This window comes from Motacilla alba, chromosome 1, assembly GCF_015832195.1.
Source record: "Motacilla alba alba isolate MOTALB_02 chromosome 1, Motacilla_alba_V1.0_pri, whole genome shotgun sequence".
Lineage (NCBI taxonomy): Eukaryota > Metazoa > Chordata > Aves > Passeriformes > Motacillidae > Motacilla > Motacilla alba.
In genome coordinates, this window is record NC_052016.1 from 4197240 (window position 1) to 4215838 (window position 18599).

Sequence of the window (18599 nt, forward strand, 5' to 3'; positions counted from 1 at the left end):
ATCTGGAACTTGGCTTCTCCCTGGCACCGGAGCTGTGTCTGGGACACCGAAGCACGGCAGGGGATGGAGGGGATTTTCCTGGCCACTGGGACTCGTGGAACTCACCAGTTTGTCCCTCACTGCCCTCCAGCTTTGCTCAGTAAATGTCACTGTGTTTCCTCATGCTTTTTTTTTTTTTCTTTTTCTTGCAAATCATTACAGTTTGGTTTCTTAATTAAACACAGAACCCTCCTGTGCTACCGTCACCTGCCGTTGGCAATGATGACAGAAGTCCCAATATAATGGGGTAGTGCAGATTCCTTGTGGGTTTCCGGAGAAGAAGCCGAGGAAGGGCTTTGGTTTTTGTAAATGAACGCATTGACTTCCTCAGAGTTGTAGGAGTAATTTTCCCCCACGTGTCCCGTGGCCGTGCAGGGGGAAGTTTGGAAAGCTCCGTGCTTGGCCAGCACGTGGTGGTAGTTGAGGAGCACGAAGGGGACTTGGCCCGAGGGCCTCACATCCATCAGCCGCTCGCCATCGGCCTCGTGGTCGAGCTTCACGCTCATCCTCTCGTCCAGCTCCTCCAGGCTGCCTGGGTGGTGGCTGATGTGCCCAAATTTGGGGTCTTTGACACAAATCCTCCTGCTCTGCTCGTAGACCGAGGGCACGGGCAGCAGGTGGCTCAGCTGTCCCACGGCTTTGGCCTGGCAGCACTCGGATTTGGGCAGCAAGGAGTTGGAGAAAGAGGCCTCGTTGATGGCCATTTTTTCTGGCAGGTCTCTGGTAAAAGCCAGCTTGTTTTCCTCTTTGATGAGGTGGGCGGGGGCCTGGATCCTGGGCTCTGTTTTGTTGTGTTTCATGATGGAAGAGTCGTAGAGCTCCTCTTTGTAGCGGCCCGGCACGGGCGCCGTGCAGCTCGGGAAGGCCTCGGGCAGAGCGTCCTGGTTGTACCTCCTGTTGGACAGTGGCACTGGCAGGGCAAAGAAAACGTGTTAATTACTGACAACGAGCCTTTGCAGTAATTACAACTCACTGGCATGAACTTAGGAACTTACCTGAACTTATCATAGTTCAGTTAAACCAAAGAAATATTAGGAGCTACAACCTGAAACCAAAAACTTTGCCCTGAAGTAAGCTCATCTCAGAGTTTTATCTAAAAGCTGGATAATGTTGGTACCTATCAATGATTCCATGATTAACACAGTGGAATTGTTTTAATAATGGAAAAATAACCAGAAATAAACTGAACTTATTCTTCTTGTCATTGTGGGAGTGTGTTGGACACTTGTCCTTGCGAGGAGAACATCCAGCTCAGAGGTTGGACTCAGTGATCTTAAAGGTCTTTTCATTCTGCAGAATTCTGTTGATTCCGGTTATTCTGTTGATTCTGGTTGATTCTGTTAATTCATGGTATTTATTTGGGGTACATTTAATATCTAGATGAGGTATTAGAAGGTGATGTGTCATTATCTAATTAATGAAATCTCCTTGTGATACCCAGGGTGGGTCACGTTAAAGGCTTTGCTTTTTCTCTTTGAAAAGCTGACATCAGATATTAAAAGCATCTCTTGAAAAGCAACACAAACACCTCTTCAGCAATGCTGGATCTCTGCTTTTAAGATATCCCCATGTAATAAAGGTAGATATTGATAAAAATGTGGGTTACAACATTGAATGTGGGAGAAAAAATTGGGTATTTTCAGAGAATTAGTAGACAGATACTTCATTTTTCAACAGTGTGAGCCTAGGATGTCAATTCAGGCTTTTCCTCTAAAATTTATTTGGCAGTTTCTTTTCTCCTCAGTTTCTGCATGGCAACTGAACTCTTGAAGCAATTTGAGTTATTTTTACAATTTTCTGCTTGCCTTATGAAGCTTTTCCTTTCTGTACACCCCTATCTGCAAGCAGTGAGAGAAAAGGCCCCTGGTATTCTCCTGTACCATATGTAATAATTTTTTTTTGCGCTCTCCTATGAACAGTTTGTGAGTTAAACAGCTCCTCCAAGGCACATTTGAAAGTTTTATGTTAAAGGTAAAATGACACACTGAGCAAATTTCTCATGTTAGACCCAAACTCTTGTTTTGTGTGAGGTTCACTGGAAGCCCTGGACGCTTAAATGCCTTTTTTAAAATGGATTTTCTGTTTTTCTAACCATTTTATGCAACATCTTAAAACTTTTGGAGTTCCCCTCTATTGGTTGCTGATGTAACCGTGTCCATTAACAATTAAATATTCCCTGTGCTGTAATAGACTGGCAAAGCCTTCATGGATAACAGAGGAAGCAGAAATAGCTCAATTGTACCTTTTTTTTTTTTTTATATGCAGAGCTCCATTAATTTCAGAGGGAGTTGCACTACGTAATTAACACCAGAATTTAAACAGGAATCTGGTTCCAATTTCTTTTTCACCCTCCTAGAAACAATAACCTTTCAAGTTATTCTTTCCCTTTTCGATGTATACATTTTGTCACAAGAAGGAGAAGCTGAAGGAAGCTGAGTTCTCACCAGCTGGTGAAAAATGGCCCTTTCAGATCACAAATCCAACCAGGGTTCAGCCATGTGCAGTGCTCAGATTTTAACTCCACATTTGGTGTTTTTATTGTGAGAAAAATATAGATGCTGAGAGCTTCTGGCATATAAATAATAACGTTTAATGATCAGGTGTTCTGGGTTTAAGGTGTCCACAAGAGGGATGGATTTGTCCTCCTGCAGTTTGGAATATTTCCACTTTATGGCTCTTTAATCTCTGAACAAAATATTGTCCTTTTCCATTTCTAGAGCCCAAGAGAACTTGGAAGAAGCTGAGGCATCACAGCCACCAGCTGGCCTCTGCCTTGTCACCTTTAATTTTGTGATCTCCAGTCCTGCTGGGCTAAGGATGAACCACCAGGTTGTAAATCACAGAATCACAGAAGGTTTGGATTGGAAAGGACCTTAAAGCCCATCCAGTGCCACCCCTGCCATGGCAGGGACACTTTCCACTGTCCCAATGTCCAAACTGGCCTTGGGTGCTGCCAGGGATCCAGAGGCAGCCGCAGCTTCCCCTGTGCCAGGGTCTCATCACCCTCTGAGCAAAACATTTCTTCCCAATCTCTGATCTGACCCTGCCCTGTGGCAATTTAAAGCCAATTTCCTTTGTCCTGTCACTCTCTGCCCCTATAAAAAGTCCCTCTCCCTCCTTTTTATCAAACAAGGCAGAGCTAGAACAGGTCTTAATACAACCCCTGCACATGAAAATATATTTTTTAGACTGTGCTTGTCCTAGTCTGAACCCTAATTTCAAATCACCCAAGGCATGGGCTGATTGTTCTCCATTATTCTCCCTCCAAAAACAAAGGTGAGACAAAATGTCTCTTTGTCTCATGGGGAATTCCCTTTGCAAAATGTCATTTCTTCCTTCCAGTAGGCACTGGCTAAACCTGGGGAGTTTTTTCACAGATTTTCTCAGTCTTTTTCCTCGTTTCCTGAGTTTTGGCATGGCTGGTGGCACAGAGCTTCACACAGGTAGCTCCGAAGGCCCAACAGCACCACTGAGTGACCAGCAGGTCCTGTGGTGCCCACAGCAGCAATTTCAAGAGTAAAAAGGAAACTTCTGACTAAAAACACAGTTGCCTTCACTGAAATGATTTTTTATGATGACTGAGCCAGCTGGAAAAAAGTGGAAGAAGCTTCAAAACCAGATCCTGAAGCAGAAACATCTGATTTGCAGGCAGTCGTATCTGCTACGTGCTTCTTCAGAGCTTTGATGGCTTGGCACCATCATCCTCCAATCTCTGATCTCTCCAAAAGGAGCTATTTTCCATGGAGAAAAATGTCTTTGGCCCACGGGGTTTTTGGCAGATGCTGCCGTGGATGTGATGTGGAATGGCCCTCGCATCCAAGCCGGCTGCCAGATGTCAGATTTGGCTTTGCCTTTGGATGGAAGATGATGATGCTAAGCAGATCCTCCCTGCTTTGAAGCTCCCTGGCTGTCAGTTCTCCAGTGAGCCACTGGAAAAAAGCAGCACTTGACAACCTAAAGGAGATCAGATGCAAAAAAAAAACCCAAAAAAGAGGCTTCCAAAGGTTTAGAATTCAGCAAAAGTGCAACAGCGCTGACTCTGCTTGAGGAGGAAACAAGGCTGGAAAACTTGGGTGGAAATCCTTTCTATAGGGGAAGCTCTGTTTTGTTTTCCCCTTTTGCCCAGGCCTGAGCTTGACCATATTTTTTTTCCTCAACTCAAAAGAAATATGTATGTATTTCCTTTAAAAAAGAAAAAAAAAAGTATATTTTTTATACAACTCAAAGCCCTTTTGCAGAGAATTAATTGTAGCAAGCCAACTTTCATCCCCAATAAATATCCATAATAAATGTTCATCAAAATGCATCAAAAAGCTCAAAAAAAGAAGCCACATCTCCCAACTCCAGCAGCAAAACCTTCAGTGGAAGCAGAATAGAAATAAGAACCACTGGTATTGCAGCTCCATTTTCCTCCTGATGGGGAAATGGTGATGTGGGATGAGATTGAGAAATAGCCGCAGTTCCCTGCAGGCTTTTTATTGGGGTTTGGGGTTTTTTACCCTATTCCTACAGATTTACTGGGGATAAGCAGGATTTACTTAAGTCTTTATCCTTATCCTCAAAATATGTAGGTTTGGGGCAGGGGGGAGGTGGGGTGGGGTTTTTTGGGGTTTTGGGCTTGTGTTTGTTTGTTTGTTTGGAAGATTTTTTTGCCCTTTTTTAGTTTTTTTTTTTTGTTTGTTTGTTTTTGTGGGGTTTTTGTTTTGGTTTTGTGTGGTTTTGGGGGGCTTTGGGGTTTTTTTTGGTTTTTTGGGGGGATGAGGTTTTTGTTGATGGTGGTGGTGGTTTTTTTTGCTTATTTTGGTTTTTCTTTCTTTTTTTTTCTTTTTTCTTTTTTTCCCCACAGCATCTTCAGAAAGGACAAAACCATTTCCTATTTTTGGTCTAAAACTCCTCCTTTTCCCCCACAGTCCACAGGAGCAACCAAAGGAAAGCAACAAATTAGAGGAGCACAAACTGGGGAAAAGGATTTAACCTGCTCTAGGCTGTGAGAAGAGCTTCCCTCTTGCTCGTTTTCAACCTAACCACAGAAAAGTGAAATAAAATGCTGCTGGCAGTGAGGTGAGGTCCATCATGGATGAGGTCAAACCATCCTGTGAAGGACAAAACCCCAGGCAGAAACGATTTATTCCTCTGTGGGAATCACAGTTGATGTCTGATTCCATTTTCTGTCTGATGCAGCAAGCTCAACTTCTAATCTATTTGCATTTTAATATATTTATATTTTAATATTCCCTTTGGATCTTGGATATCTACACCCATAAGTGAATAAATACTTGATTCTAGTACCCAAGAGCCTACCTAAAATGATACCCTGGAGACCATCTAATTTTTTTAATTTTTTTTTTAATAATTTATTTTTTAATTTTTTTTAACTTTAAATTTCCACTACTGCTTCCTCCATTCTAAGAAATGAGGATTTCCATCTGACTGCACAGCAGTACCTCAGTCCTCACCAGTGATTTTTAATTAATGAAAATGGTGTAAGCAGAGAGATGTGGATGGGATCCAAGGATTGGTTCAGGATTGGAAAGTGATAAACTGGAATTCTGCTTAAAGGAGTTTAATGAAGGATTTCCTTCTGCGGCAGCTGATCTGAATTCTGCACTTGTTGATGTTCTCTGACACTTTCAGATACACCTTAAACCACAAAAAAATCCTATGTTTAATAAGACTAAATAAACTCAGATGTGGTGGGATTTTTGGGTTGTTTTTTTTTTTTTTTTTGCATATTTCCGTGACAGGTTTTTGTATAATTCTCACAGTTACTGAAAGTAAAGCAGGGAACAGGGGGGAAATCCAGCCCAACCAAGGCTGCTCTTGCTAAAATCAGCAGCAACCTGTGATCTCAGCAGAACTTCCAAGACTCATTCATGAAAACAGGTGAATTCAGAGTCATGTTTGGCTTGAAGGGGAAGCTGGGTCAGGGGAGTAATTAATGCTATTAATTGAGTAAAAGATACTTGACACCATCCCAAAATAGCCTGAAATGCCAGAGTCTGGTTTGTCCAAATATTTTTGTTTCTTTAGCTGATTAACGTCATTCCTTGCCCGTCATAACTTGATTCAGTTTCATTTTGGAGTTGGGGCAGCTGTGAGATCAGGAGTGTTTAAAATGAGAGAGAAACCTCAGCCAAAACCACTGCAAGAAACCCTGTTCTGGTTGAACACAGTGGAAATAAACAAGCTGGACAAGATGATCCCCGGAATTCCCTTCCAACCCTAATTATTCCCTGATTCTGTGATTAGATGGTATTTGAGCATCTTTACATTTGGTTGTGTTATAATTTTTCAAGGTTATTTCTTATAGGTTTCTTACAGAGAAGTCAATGCCTTTCCTCAAAGAATTTCTATCCCTGACCATCTGCGCAGTGACATAATGCAGGTGATGGGAGACATTTTCAAATTCAGAATTATTATCAAGTAAAGCAGAATTATCCCTCTGTAAGGTAAAGACATTCAGAGTGGCTTTGCGCTGAGAAAGGACAAGCTTCAACTTTTATGGGAATGGACAGCGTTTATTTTCATCTCTGTGTTAAAATTATCAAAAATTACTGTGGAGGTCAAGTTTCAATCTGATTTCAGCCGTGAACTTACCTGAGAAATTCCACTTAAATAACTCTGAGTGCAAAACATGAGGGTAAACTGTGCCAGTACTGGAGGAAGAGGTATCACTGTGCTGCCCTGAAAGTGATTCTGGTGAGTGCACTTTTCAGCTGAAGCTTTGATAATGTTCCCAGTCCAGTGCTAATGGAAATGGGACGAAGGAACATGGGAATACAATAAATATAGTGATTGTTACACTTCACTGCCTCTGATTTTCTGTGCTTCCTAAACTGATGTCTCAGGATTTCAGCTTTTCTATTTTTCCAATGCTGTACTGCATTAGTGCATAACTCTAAACTCCTTATAAAGTGTTAGTTAGTCTCTTCACATTTTGGTCAGACAAAACAATCCCTCTAGGCCTGAGATCCAAGGACATTAACTGAGTTAAAGGACAGCCAAGGACATTAATTGAGTTTTGGGGCCTCAGGTCCCAAAAAGTATAAACAAAAGTGAATTGGGAGGGAGCAAACTGGGGGTTAATGATTTCATTACTTAAAGCTGTCGTTGGAGGATTAACCCCTGATATGTAAATGGACCAAACTGATAATTGTGTGAAACACTGGTGACCATTGTCCAGCTTGGGTGAGGATTCTGGGAGGCTTCTGAGTGCCCACGGTGGAGGCAGGTATCCCTCTTCTAGGGAGCCACTCAAAAGAATTCACAAAATTCACAGAATGACCAGGTTAGAAGAGATCTTCAGGATCATCAAGTCCAACCCAGCCCCAACACCTCAACTCAACCCTGGCACCCAGTGCCACATTCAGGCTTTGTTAAACACACCCAGGGATGGGGACTCCACCACCTCCCCGGGCAGCCATTCCAGAACTTTATCACCCTTTCTGGAAAAAACTTTTCCTGATATCCAACCTGTATTTCCCTTGGTGCAGCTTGAGGCTGTGCCCTGTGGTTGTGTCAGTGCTGCCTGGAGAAAGAGCCCAGCCCCAGCTGAGCACAGGCACCTTTCAGGAGCTGTGAGAGTGATGAGGGCAGCCCTGAGTCTCCTTTTCTCCAGGCTGAGCACCCCCAGCTCCCTCAGTGCTTCCTCACAGGGTTTGTGTTCCCAGCCCCTCTCCAGCCTTGTTGCCTCCTCTGGATGTGTTCCAGCATCTCAATGTCCTTCCCAAACTGGGGGGGCCCAGAAGCCATCTGAGGCATCAAAACCATTTTTCAAACCACGAACACAAATCCTCCCCATCCACCGCGCGGCCAAGCTTTTTCTCCTGAGCTCAGAGCTCACACCCACCTTCATAGCTCTGTGCAAGGTTGTGCCTGATGATGTTTACTGGCTGCTCGGGAAGGCTTTTGGAGGGTGACTGGCTGCTGGGAACCAGGGAGTTGGCATAGTGCCACTGGCACTCGCCGTTGGTCTGCAGCGCGCCCAGGAAGAACCGCGCCACCTCGCAGGGCGCCCCTTGGGCCTGCCCGAATTTTGCAGGCAGCATTTGCTTCTTGCCACTGAAGACGTGGGAATCCACAGGGAAGTGTCCATAGTGGTAGGAGAAGGGCAGGCTGTAGGGAGGGGCGTACAGGAGTTCGCTGCTCTCTGAATGGAAGTTCTGTTCCTGAAGGGCGGCGGCGCTGGCGGCGGGGCTGGAGCGCCAGCTCCCCACCTGGCTGCATTCCAGTTTGTCTGCTTGGAACGAGCTGTATTGCTGGGGGAAAGAGGGGGAAGAGAGGAGGGGAAGAGAGTTAAAGGAGGAACTTTTGTAGGAAAGTACAGGACATGTCAGACAGGCACCCAGAGCTGGGCCTCGCTGGCTCAAGGGACGGACTGAGCGGTGCGTTTAAAGTTCCTCTCTTCACGACTTTGCCTTCATATGGGAACAAAAAGCCTGCTTTGATTTGATAATTTTGGCTGTTCAGTTTTTCAGAATCACAGGTTAAAGGCTGGAAAAGCCTTCCCAGCTCATGGAGTCCCAGCTGTGGCTGATGCCCCCTTGTTCCCAGCCCAGAGGTCTGAGTGCCACCTCCAGGCCTTCCTTGGACACCTCCAGGGATGGGGACTCCAAACCTCGCTGGGCAGCTCTTCCCAAGGCCTGACCACCCTTTCCATAGGGAAATTCCTGACATGAAGAACTCCACACACTAACTGTAAATGACAGATTCTACACCAGCACAGATTTTCACAGCACAATTCCAAGTACAGGATTTTCTTCTTTTTGCCAAGAAAGGATGTCATGGTTGAAGTGCTTCACTCACTCCATATCCCAAAGGTTTTACATCACTTGCCAGAGCTGCTTTGTGCTACCTGTACTTTCCACCCCATGGAAAAAGGATCTCATTTTATCCTGCTTTATGAGGGATTTCCTGGGGTAGACAATCCTATAGTCTGTTTTATACTAAATTCAGTCCTGTATTATCTCTACACTGTCCCAAGCACTCAGTGAGAACAACTGGTACTTAAATATTGCTGGAAATTTTACCTGTGGCGGGTAAGGTGTTGTTCTGAGTTTTGCCTTCATTTTATTACTTTTGGGTTTTACTATTTTCCTTGCTTCCTGCGAGGTAGGTACTGAGTTTCTGCATGAAAACTGTGACTTGGAAATGGTAACCTGGTCCAGTGACAACTGAAGTTCCTTGTACTCAATATCTCTGCAAAAGAACAGCTCAGTAAATTAAAAACACAGGAAAATCCAAACTAACTTCTGTAAAAATACATGCTAGTGATCACAAGGCTAGAATTTCCACTCTTCCAAAATTTTCACTGAGTCTGGGGATGTCAGGAGGCAGAGAATCTTAGGGGGTGACCTCATTCCCATGAAAGTCAATTAAAAAATTCCACTGGGAATCACATAAACACCTTTGGATGAAGTGTCCCCTCTCTCTGAGCCTGAGCTGTATCATCTTCTCTCAGCCATCCCTGGCTCCCTGTGGTTTGGAACCATGGAAAGACAGAGATCAAGTAATCTGTCTCCTGCTCAGCCAGGAATTAGTCTCTGCCCTGAGGAAAGGAAAAGGAGCAACGTTCCTCCTCTGTCAGCAGTGTGTGCTTGTAACTAAACCACACAAGCTGCAAGGTTGGTTTTGATAAAAAATTCACAGAATACTCAACTTTGGAAGAGATCTTCGAGCTCCTTCAGTCCCCACCATCACCCAGCACCCCCAGCACCACCCCAAGGGCCCCATCCAGACTCTTCCTGAATAATTCCAGAGAGAGTGACTCCAAACCTCCCTGGGCAGCTCATCCCAAGGCTGAACACTCTTCCAAAGGAAAAAACCCTTCTAATCTCCAATCTGAACTTGTCCTGACAAAATTAAGGCCATTTCCTCTCCTCCTTTCCCTTGGGAAACAGCAGCAGAGCCTGACTCCCCCTCACTGCCCCTGCTAATGTGCAGAGCAATGAGGTCCCCCCTGAGCCTCCTATTCTCCAGACTGAGCCCCCCAGCTCCTTCATGAGATATTTCCCAACCCCTTCACCATCTCCATTGCCCTTCCCTGACAAGATGAAGATCTGTATAATAATGATAATAATTAATACAACAACGTTTTCTCTCAGCTAAAGAGACGGGCTCGCACGAACAGAGAAAGCTGCAACACACGGGCACAGAATGACACCAGAAGACACAAGCCAAGGAAACCTGGCAGATTTAATCATTAATGACTCAATTAGTGATAACAGGTAATGGTACAAAGTATTTGGACTTACGTAAGGACATAATTGACACTCACTATGCAGTGAGGCCGTGACGAACGGCTGTTGTGCACGATGGTGGCATAGCTCTGCACCCACACCCAGCCTCCCTGCTTGGACAGCAGCCGGTAGTACTTGGTGGTCACTTGGCCTTTCACCAGCACTGTGAACACAAGGAAAAGAAAATTTTTTTTTTAAATTCATGTTTTTTGGACTCATGACCTCTTTCTGGAGAGGTTTATTTGCAAGCCAAGCACTTCTCTCCCTCACGGAATCATAGAATTAATGATGTTGGAAAAAACCTTTCAGATTTCTGAGTCCAACCTATGTCCTAACACCCTCCTTCCTCTTCCTCCCAATTAACTTTGAATAACTCCCTGCAAAATTACCTATCCTGCCCCTTTCTATAGATTCGTAAGACCACATTATTATTTATATAACATTTGAAGACTCCTAAGTTTTGTCTTTCTTCTTCTCTGGGTCACCTACGGTTGCATTCCTCACAAACACTGCTTTAAAATTTCTAACTGCAAAAGAAAGGTTCAAGGCAGCAAAAGTATTTTGAACTGGACACAATTCTTTTGAAAGGAGGAGAGGAAATGGCCTCAAATGGCACCAGGGGAGGCTCAGGTTGGAGAGTGGGACAGAAAATTTCCCTGGCAGAGTGGTCAGGCCTTGGGATGAGCTGCCCAGGGAGGTTTGGAGTCCCTGTCTGTGGGAGTGTTCAGGAGGAGTCTGGATGTGGCCCTTGGGGACAGGGTTTGGGGTGAGGACTGCAAGATCCTGAAGGGCTCTTCCAACCCTGAGGATTCTGTGATTTTGAGATTTTTTTCAAGATTATTTGGAAGCACTTCTCTCGTAGCTTGACAGATTATAATGTATTTTGCAATGTATTTTATTCTGTGGTGGTTTTTTTCCTCTGTAATCATGAAGGTTGATTTAAAAGGGTAAAATTAAAAAACTCTTTGGTTGTGAAGCACCCAAACAAAGACAAGGACAGAGAGGGGAATCAGATATCTGATAAATTCGCCAGCCATGTAATCCTCCCTGAGCTATTCTGGATCCTCTGTGAACAAGGATATTTTGGCAGGAGGCTGTGCTGTGACAGGAGTTGTGCAGCATCTCTAAATATTTAATCCAACCACAAATATTTCTGGTTCAGTGCCAGGCCTTTATCTCAGGATTCACTGGAAGATAAAGCCCAGCCTTTGAAGCTGGTTCTTCTCTTGTGTGGCCTTGGATCATTCCTCTGGAAACTCCATCTTCTTACTCTCCTATACAGTTATTTATTGTAAATTAGGGAATCATGGACTGAGCTCACTGCACAAATTGTGTTCAGAAAAAGTGGGCAATGGCAGAAATTCCTTTATATAAATATGATTAAGAAATGGAATCTAAAACTGATCTCTGACATTTTAAAACCATTCCCCTTGTCCTGTCACTTTTTTTTTTCTGTCACTGACAGAACCAGAGGACACAGCCTCAAGCTGCACCAAGGGAAATACAGGTTGGATATTAGAAAAAGTTGTTTATGGAGAGAGTGATAAAGTTCTGGAGTGGCTGCCCGGGGAGGTGGTGGAGTCCCCATCCCTGGGTGTGTTTAACAAAGCCTGGGTGTGGCACTGGGTGCCAGGGTTGAGTTGAGGTGTTGGGGCTGGGTTGGACTCGATGGTCTTGAAGGTCTCTTCCAACCCAGTGATTCTGTGAATTCTGTGGATTTTGCCCATATAAAAAGTCCCTCTTCCTCCTTTTCATCCATTTCCTTGTGGTACTGTGTATTCAGTGAGGTCTCCCAAAGTCTGGAGCACATGGGCCACCTCTCTGGGCTGCTTCCTCTCCTATCCATTGCACATCCCAACATATTTAAACTTTCCTTCAAATCCAGTTTATCTCCCAAAGAAAATCAGGCTCTTACAAAATTGACAGGTCTTTCTGGAAGTGTCAATTCTTCCATTTTAGGATGAGGTGCCTGTGTGTTCAGAAGGCAACAAAATGAGCACCTAAAACTGTCTGCAGCTCTGATCTCTGCTTTCTGGGACAGGGACAACACCCAGGGAAGGGCTGGAGCTGGCCCAGGAGGGATTTAGGTTGGGTTTTAGGGAAAGGTTCTTCCCCAGAGGGTGCTGGCACTGCCCAGGCTCCCCAGGGAACAGGCACAGCCCCGAGGCTGTCAGAGCTCCAGGAGCCTTTGGCCAGTGCTGCCAGGGATGCCCAGGGTGGGGTTGCCGGGGGGTCTGGGCAAGGACAGGGGTGGCACTGGGTGATCCTTGTGGGTCCCTTCCCACTCAGGATATTCCATCATTCCATGATCCTGCAGGACATTCAAAAACCCACCCTCCATGGTGGTCACCAAGCCACCGCTATTTGTGATTTCAAATCTCTCTTAGGTATCAGCTTTTTGCTTCATTCCTGTGGGTGTTCCTTCCACTCCTACATTTCTACATGGAATTCTTCCTGGGATGAGGGCGTGCAGATGTACATAGAGTTAAAAAAATCAGGAGGAATGTGTGTGTAAGTAGGTAAACACGCCTCAAAAATACAAAGACATTTGCAATTTTTAAGTGCAATTTATCACTGCAAGTTGAAAGTCATAGAGTGGCTACTCAAAGATTCTGTTCTAAAAATATTAATAATTGTCTCTATCCCATAGTTTTACTATTTCTCAGTGTTCTATAATTGTCAATGGTGCTCTGTGGTTGTGCTGCCCCATCCCTTGCAGTGTCCAAGGCCAGGTTGGACAGGGCATGGAGCAAACTGGGACAGAGGAAGATGTCCCTGCCATGGCAGGGGGTCGGAATGAGATGATCTTCAAGATCCCTTCCAACTCAAACCATTCTGTGCTTTTATGATTTGGTGATTCATTCTAAAATCCAAATGGTCCCACTCCAGGAAATGATCTTTACATTTCAGCACGGGCCATGTAACAGGTAATGTTTGGAATGTGGTCTGGGCTTTTCAGAACTAGGTCTTTGTGCTGGTTTAATGAGCACATTTTCCTTGAGTTCAAAATGCTTTGCTACACTCAGTCTTCCAAAAGAGAAATTAATGCTGTCATGGATCACTAACTATAACAAAGTTCTTCCGTGTGCTTTGGGACTAGTTTTGGCTTTCCTCCTCTCTCACTGATTTTTTTTTTAAATCCCTCTTTTAGCTCTGCAGTTAAGACAGTGTTTGAAAAGATGTGAAAACCACTGAGGGTACAGTGTTCAGCTTTCCTTCCTAATTATATGGATTAACCAGTATTTCTCTGGGGATGGGGGAGGATTCCATGTCTCCTGATTTTTTAGCAATCTGGGGAAAGTCTGACCTTGGCTGGGGGACAGTAACTGAGACAGTGAGTGAGCTCAGCTTCCATCTGGCTCTGTGCTCAGCTGCCCTGTTTGATGCTGAAAAGGAAACCTCAGGAATGGGAGTGAGGCAAATCCACCACCCAGACAATCTGTGCAGGCTCAGACTTCTTGGTGGCCTCTGCTGCAGCCCAAGGGGGAGGATCCCGTGGCTTTCTCCTCTGGATGTGCCCTCTGTGACTGGGTGTTCCAGGGCTCTGGCTCGCTCCTGGTTTTGCAGGGAAGCTGGGAAAGGCTCTGGGCTGTCAGTCAGGACTATTTTAAAAGGCCCCACCAGGCTCCTGGGCATGTGGCTGGGAGTTCCCAGGCTGCACTGAAGGATACCACTGCAAGAAATGGATTTCTTGGTTCCACACTGGCAGCAGATCCTGGTTTAGCTGCCCTGGCATGTGATGGGCACGGCCCCCGGGCAAGGCACGGTGCCCAGCAAACTCCTATTTTCTTTTTAGACCTCTGAAAATCTGGTGCTGCTCTGTCGGGAGGTTTGAGTGCTAGCAAAGCAGAAGCAGACCCAACACCAGAGATGGTGCAACTGTGCTTTTCTATGAAATAACCCTGCAAATGCATAGGCTGGCTTCCCGGGAGCAGGAGAAGGGTTTGGTGGGGCATCAGCTGGGCTGGGCACGGACACCTGAATCCTGTTCAAGTTCCTGCGGGAAGAGCAGGGATGTTGCAACACATGGGATGCCCAAAACCCCCTCACCATAGTACAAATGAAAGGATTTTGCTGAGGGCACAAAGATATTTTGTCTGTACTGGAACTCTGTCCTGTGTTTTAGAGTGCAGGATCCTCAGGCAGGGCCTCCTTATTTGTGTGGCCACATTTCAGGGCAAACACTGTGTGTATGAAAGGGGCTCTAGAAATAAATAACACAGTTTAAACGCCACAAGTGTTTTCCTGGAGCTGGAAGCCAATCAAATGCTTCAAGCAGGAAACTCTCTTTGCTGCCAGCACACCTTAGGCAAATATTCACATCTACATTTCCCTCCTAGCTTGATGTTCTTGTTCTATCCCTCCTAACTTGTTCCCCTCACTGTTTCCTTTGTTTTATTCCCTGTGCTGCCTCACTCTGAGTTCAGCTGCTTCAGGCCTTCAGTTTGGGATTTTTTTCCTCTTAAAAAAAGTAAATGGTTATCCTAGTTTAGGGTTGCTTATATTTTTTTCCCCCCTTAATACCCTTATTAGGTGTAAGATGTTTCTCTTTGGATTTCTGCATCAGGTGACACTTCATCATCAGATTGCTTTATAGAACGGTACAACAAACCTGCCAACCTTTCACTGCTCATGTTCCTGAGACATTTGCTGATGGATGCTGGGGGAGCTCTCACACTGCTCCCCAGAGGGACTTTGTGCACTTTACATCTGGTTTAATAATTCCCATTACTTGGTATTCCAACCATGACCCTGCACTGTTCCCACTGCTGCCCAAGTATTACTCATTATTTTCTGCTTCTTGGGATTTATCTGCTTTCATAAATTCCTATGCATGGCTCGCATTTTTCTTCTGTTTTTAAAGTTTACAGTAATTTATCTTTAATCTACAGAACTGCTCTTAGCATCCTACTTGGCTGAGGGATTTTTTTTTCCTTGTGGAAGGATGTGGTGGGTAATTCAGTGAACATGATTTGTCTCTTCATTTAAAAACTCCAGTCGTACATGGATCAAACTGGCAGCCACAGAATTATCCATCCTGCTACTCTAAAGTGGAAAACTGTTTTCCAGAGGTGGTTGTGGCTGTGGTGGCATCATCCCCGTGCTGGTTGATGGAGGTATTTCAAACAGCCTGGTGGAAATACTGAGTTTATTCTGAACAGGTCAGCAGTTACATCCACATGCAGATGTCACCAGTACAGAGAGGATGTCCCTGACAGGATTTTCCATGTGCCCTGGTCATTCTTCTTTCCCAGAGTGTTCAGTAATGTTTTGGTAAATCTGAACTCACTGTAAAGATCAGATTTTGCTTTCCCAGGTGTAGCACACCCTGCCCTCGGCGGAATTCAGCACTTGCAATTTCAGCTTGGACTTGCCAAACACAGCTACAACCTCCTTGATATTCCAGATTCTCATCAGTAGCACACACTAAGAGAAGAAGGAAGCCTAAAAGAAGGATTTGACTCTGGCTGCTTCCAACCTACAGGAGCAATCTGGAAAAAAAATTCCCTGATATTGGTTTTTGGATGTCATCTTTCCCTCATATGGGTTGCAGCAAATGGAGCCAAATCCAGAGTTCAGCCATTCCCTCAATTTGCTTTTCAAATTAATGTGCTACTGAATGAACTCCTTCCCAGATCCAGATGTTTGAAGATATGATTAGTGACTCGGTTGGAAGATGGGAAATTATTAAATGTGTCATTTTTTTTCCTGACAATCCATTCTCCGAACCTCATCCACATGCTACTAATGAATGTCCCTCCAAGGAGTTTTGGGGATTGCATTCCCTTCAAACACAGGACGATTATTACTAACATATTTCAGAGGAATGCAGAACTGCTGCATAGTTTTTGTTTTAACAGCAGAGGCTAGTGAAGTTCAGATTTTCCCCTCTCATTTACTTGCTCTTTAGGTTTTCTTTTCCTTCAAGCGATCAACATCCAGAATCAATTCCAAATATTCAAAATAGCCTGGATCCCCTAAGTACAAAAACTGGCTAGATAACTGGTTTGGGTGTTGTTTTTCTTCTTTTCAGAAGCCCAGCATATCAAGCCGTATTTACACAATTAATGGTTTCCTTTAGTGATAGCCAAGAACTTTTGAAAATCTGTCTCCAGTCAAGATTTGGAAAGGATTTTTTTCTGCTTTCCAGCATGCTGCTTGTTGTCTGCAAAATTTCTCACTGTACTCAACGTATTCCATAGAATCCCAGAATGGCTTGTGTTGGGAAGGACCTCAAAGCCCATCCAGTGCCACCCCGGCCATGGCAGGGACACCTTCCACTGTGCCAGGCTGCTCCCAGCCCCAGTGTCCAACCTGGACTTGGGCACTGCCAGGGATCCAGGGGCAGCCCCAGCTGCTCTGGCAATTCCATCCCAGCCCCTGCCCACCCTCCCAGGGAACAATTCTTCATTCCCAAGATCCAGCCCTGCCCTCTGGCACTGGGAGCCATTCCCTGTGTCCTGTCCCTGCATCCCCTGGAAATTGTCTCTCTCCAGGTTTCCTGGGGCTCCTCCAGGCCCTGCAAGGCCACCCTGAGCTCAGCCCAAAGCTTCTCCTGTGCAGCTGAACAATGCCAGCTGTGCCAGCCTTTGCTGCCAGCAGAGCTGCTCCAGCCCTCTGCTCATCCTGGAGCCTCCTCTGGGCTCTCTCCAGCAGCTCCAGGTCCCTCCTGTGCCTCCAGCCCAGGTACTTACACAGGTGGTGAGCGTATCGCAGATGGAAAACGTCACAGCCGTGGACATGGTGGTAGAGGGTTTTCTCTATCAGATCCTGGGGTTCATATCCAGTTAATTCCGTGACCCTGGAAAAGGAAAAATCTGCAATAAACAAAATCTCGAGGATTATTCCGTTTCATTGACCCAACATTTGATTGTGCCAAGAAATCAGTGCCTGAATGCTGTGGAATGAAATATTAGTTTTGGAAACAGAAACCTCACCTTTACAAGAAAAGAAACCCTTTCAGCCTAGCCAAAGCAAGGTGCAGCTTTTCCCTGGTACACTCAGGCAGGAAAAAGAGCTCTTTTACTGATTTCCACCTTGGGCTTTTGCCACTGCCATGCAGGATCCTTTGCACAAAGTTCCACTCGAGGAGCTGCTCATGAAACAATAAAACCTCTCTTGTGGGCTGCTGACACATTTTCATTTGCTTTTGCAAAGCTACAAGTGTAGAAGGTGTGTTGGGCCACATGTGATCAGGGCCTGTGAATAAATCCAGGCTGGTGCCTAACAGGAGAAAAAAGCAGGAGCTTATTCCAGCTGAGAATGTGGAAAGACAAGGAGGTGTGAAGACCACAGGGTGAGGAAAGGAAAGCTGAGGCAAGACTTCCAAAAAAAAAAAAAAATCCCAGAAGTAGAAGAATGGAACGAATTCAAAACAGCAGCATCTCTGCAGATGTTAAAGAATCAAATTCAGAGGTCGGACTTACACTGGGTCAGGCCTGCAGAGTCAAACTTCATGTTTCAAATGGACTTTTTTCAATTTAGTTGAGGAAAAAATAGTCCCTAAAGTACAATGTGCCACTCAGCCAAACTGTGGCTTGTTCCCCCAGTGGGGGAAGGGGGGGTGGGTGGGTTGTGAATCACAGAATCACAGAATCACAGAATCACAGAACCACAGAATTTCTAGGTTGGAAGAGACCTTTAAGATCATCGAGTCCAACCCATGTTCCAAGACCTCAACTAGATCATGGCACCAAGTGCCACATCCAGTCTTTTTTTAAACACACCCAGGGATGGGGACTCCACCACCTCCCCGGGCAGATGATTCCAGTATTTGATGGTGATATCCTGGGCTTTCTTTGCCTAAAAAAGGCAGAACAGTAAGGAATGTCCACATTAACAAGTGACACAGTCCCTTAGCAGGTGACAGTAAAATTGTGTCTGCTGAGGATCTTCTCCTGCAGCAGCAGATGCAGCTGCACATTTTAATTGCAGGGGATTTACCTGAGACCAGCTCTAGCCTAGGCCTGTGGACTGAAATATTTATAAAAGTTGGAGTGTCCTAGGGTGCTCTTGGAGGTTGTCCTCCAGTTTAGATCAAAGGAAATCCAGTTTAAATGCCCCATGCCATGAACTGAGCAGGGATGGGCAGGACATGGACTTCCAAAGACGTTCCTGGTCTGAGCTTTACGCTGGTGAGGATGCAGAGCACAGAGACAACACAGGAGCACCCACAGAAATGAGCAGGGGGTCCCAACCAATTCCTGTCATTGTAGGTTTGATGATAATGTACATTTTGATACATTTTTTAAAAGTTTTGTCCCTATTGTGCATCTTCTGTACTTATAGCCTGACTCTAACCAGCCCAGTGGACCCTACAGA

At 45.1% G+C, this 18599-nt stretch overlaps 1 protein-coding gene across 1 annotated transcript in view; it reads right to left on the minus strand.

Annotated features, from left to right (window-relative positions):
* Positions 1-165: 165 nt before the first annotated feature.
* The window catches only part of SIM2 (SIM bHLH transcription factor 2), a 54608-nt gene continuing 36174 nt past the window's right edge, over positions 166-18599 (minus strand). The window contains exons 7-11 of the mRNA XM_038125389.1: positions 16973-17079; positions 10293-10440; positions 9069-9237; positions 7889-8297; positions 166-949 (exon numbers count right to left, since the gene is read on the minus strand). Of these exons, the coding sequence (XP_037981317.1) occupies positions 243-949; positions 7889-8297; positions 9069-9237; positions 10293-10440; positions 16973-17079 (1540 nt within the window). The 3' untranslated portion in view covers positions 166-242. The remainder of the gene's footprint in view (positions 950-7888; positions 8298-9068; positions 9238-10292; positions 10441-16972; positions 17080-18599) is intronic.